The 2629-nt window shown below is 39.4% G+C and overlaps 1 protein-coding gene across 1 annotated transcript; it reads left to right on the top strand.

Annotated features, from left to right (window-relative positions):
* Positions 1–244: 244 nt before the first annotated feature.
* On the top strand, positions 245–2204 carry LOC106470194 (sex peptide receptor-like). Its single transcript, XM_013930733.2, has one exon. It carries the CDS (start codon positions 479–481, stop codon positions 1682–1684), a length of 1206 nt encoding a protein of 401 aa, XP_013786187.1. The 5' UTR covers positions 245–478; the 3' UTR covers positions 1685–2204.
* Positions 2205–2629: the final 425 nt, after the last annotated feature.

The following is a 2629-nucleotide window of genomic DNA, read 5'->3' as shown; positions in this document are numbered from 1 at the left end:
AGCACGCTAACCTGCTTGAAGAACTATCTATGCTGTGCCCACAGCAAAAATTGATTTCCTGCTTTTTATGGTTAAACTTTGTGCACAATTTCGATTATTTTGGAAAAAAAAACATTTAATTTTCGTACTGGTAAGCTAACTTCTTAAATAATCGGTTAAACATTAAAGATTTAAAGGTAATATCACACAGTGTGTTGTATAAAATTGTTATTCATTCGTAACTTTCTTTTGTCTTTTCAGGTATAAGCCAGGTACAGGACCTATTCGCCAGGCAGAAATAATGAAGACTTCAGAGAAGTGTTCTTTCTAATGTTTTAGAATGTTTATTTGAAAGACGATTAGCTGTTGTAAGTATATGTTGTTTTACTAAGTGTCATTGAAGCAAAAAACTTTGTGTTTAGAGTTATTTTTTTCCTTCAAGTTCTTCTGAACGTTTACATAAAACACGTATAGAGTTTGAATCTCAATATTCGACACGATGAACGAAACTACGGATATATTCACCACCATACTGACAATTCTGGAAGACATATATGACGTAAACGTCACAAATGAAACGGATATGGGTTCGTATTTACCCAATTCATCAGAAATCCCAACTCTACTGAACATCACCCGAGACGTTCCGTTCAAGTACGCAATGCCCTTGTTTGGCTACATTATGCCATTCTTACTATTAGTGACGATAGTGGCTAACACTTTAATTGTAGTGGTCCTGGCGCAACGACATATGCGCACTCCAACTAACCTGGTCCTTCTGGCCATGGCCATTTCTGACCTGTTAACTCTGTTGTTTCCGGCACCTTGGTATTTCTATATGTACACCCTGGGTAACTACAACAAGGTACTGTTTCCTATCCCTGCCTGCTACTCCTATCACTACATGTATGAAGTGGTCCCTGCATTCTTCCACACCGCTTCCATCTGGCTCACTCTGGTCCTTGCTGTTCAACGCTACATCTACGTGTGTCACCCGACGGTTGCCACCACCTGGTGCACCGTCCCACGTGTTGTAAAGGCTATGGTGTCGGTGTACCTCTTAGCGTTCTTCCACCAGTCCACCAGGATCTTCGACCGTGTATTTCACGCGATAACCTTCAGGTGGAACAGTGGAGTTCACACAGGTTGCATGTTTCAGACAGCAAGTTGGGTGAGAAACGTCATCAATGAAAACGTCTACTTTACCTACTACTACGTCTTTCGCATACTATTTGTTCACATAGGCCCTTGCACGGCTTTAGTCGTGTTGAATGTGCTGCTTTTTCAAGCTCTCAAAGAAGCCCAGCGGAAGCGAGACAAACTTTTCAAGGAAAACCGTAAGAGCGAGTGTAAGAAGCTGAGAGACAGTAACTGTACCACTCTTATGTTGATCGTTGTGGTGACAGTATTCCTTGCTGTGGAGATCCCTCTGGCGGTGACAACTCTGCTCCACGTCATGCAGAATGCTCTCGAACTCCAGATCGCCGACTATAATGATTTGAACGCCACCATTCTGTTTACCAACTTCTTCATCATGCTCAGTTACCCTTTCAACTTTGCCATCTACTGTGGTATGAGTCGACAGTTTCGAGAGACCTTCAAAGACTTGTTCATGATGGGTAATCTCGTCAGCAGACGCGAAGGTTCTTCTAGATATAGCCTCGTTAATGGACCACGAACATCAGCACACGAGACTATTTTATAAAATGAGAACACTCTAAGGCCGCTTTGGTGAAGACAAGAAAAACATCGGTAAATCAAATTTAACTAGGGCGGACATTGATATAATACAAGGACTTAAGGCTTCTAAGCCAAAAGATTTTGAACGAAAAGATAAGCCTCAAATATTGATAAATGCTCTCAGACTTTGCGAAAACTTGAATACCTACTTTGTGCTGATATTCTTGTTAGGTAAGGCTTACTGGTTATTGTGTTGTAAACTCAGAGTTCCAGCCTCTTTCCCTTGCGCTAGGCGATGTGCTTATACTAATAATTCGGGGCTCATTAGTGTAAGCCCTCCCAACCACAAGGGAGGTTGGAACAGCTTTCGGATGTGTAGTCTTTACCGTTAATCTCTGCGCTTCGTGTACAAGTGTTTAGTAAGCCATTGTTTCATTATTGAAAGAACAAAGAAATGCTCGTTTCTCTGTTGTTAAATATGTCGCTTTTTTGTTGAATGTTATAGTTCGCTTGTTAAGACCTCTGTATAAGATTGGTTCAATAAAATGTCGTACTTGCTTAACTTGGCAGATTTTATTGACTCCGTTTCTAGTAAAACAAGATTATTAAAGTTCCAAATTTCTTCAAAACTTTTGTCACAAATAAATCAAAGTTTACAACTCAAATCCGGAAGAAAGTGCAAAAAAACATTATGCTGTTTAGGATTAATAACTTTTCATCTATGAATGACTACAACTCAAGCTTAAAATTATATGGACAAAAAATATTGTTTTACCATTTTACGTAGAAGTTCACATTATCGAACAGTGTAAGATTGAAATGGTGTATTTAAGTGTTTTACACTCACAGAAAAAGAAACCTATCATTCTATTGGTATTTGAAGAACTTGTAGCATCCGCCACAATTTAATTCTTCGTATTGTTAGCCGACACTTGGCAGCTGGTACATAATTGAATAGAGTTGTTTAAAT

Source organism: Limulus polyphemus, unplaced genomic scaffold (genome assembly GCF_000517525.1).
Source record: "Limulus polyphemus unplaced genomic scaffold, Limulus_polyphemus-2.1.2 Scaffold3871, whole genome shotgun sequence".
In the NCBI taxonomy this organism is placed as follows: domain Eukaryota; kingdom Metazoa; phylum Arthropoda; class Merostomata; order Xiphosura; family Limulidae; genus Limulus; species Limulus polyphemus.
Note: the sequence above shows the minus strand (reverse complement) of the source record. Positions and strands in the feature narration are given on the sequence as shown.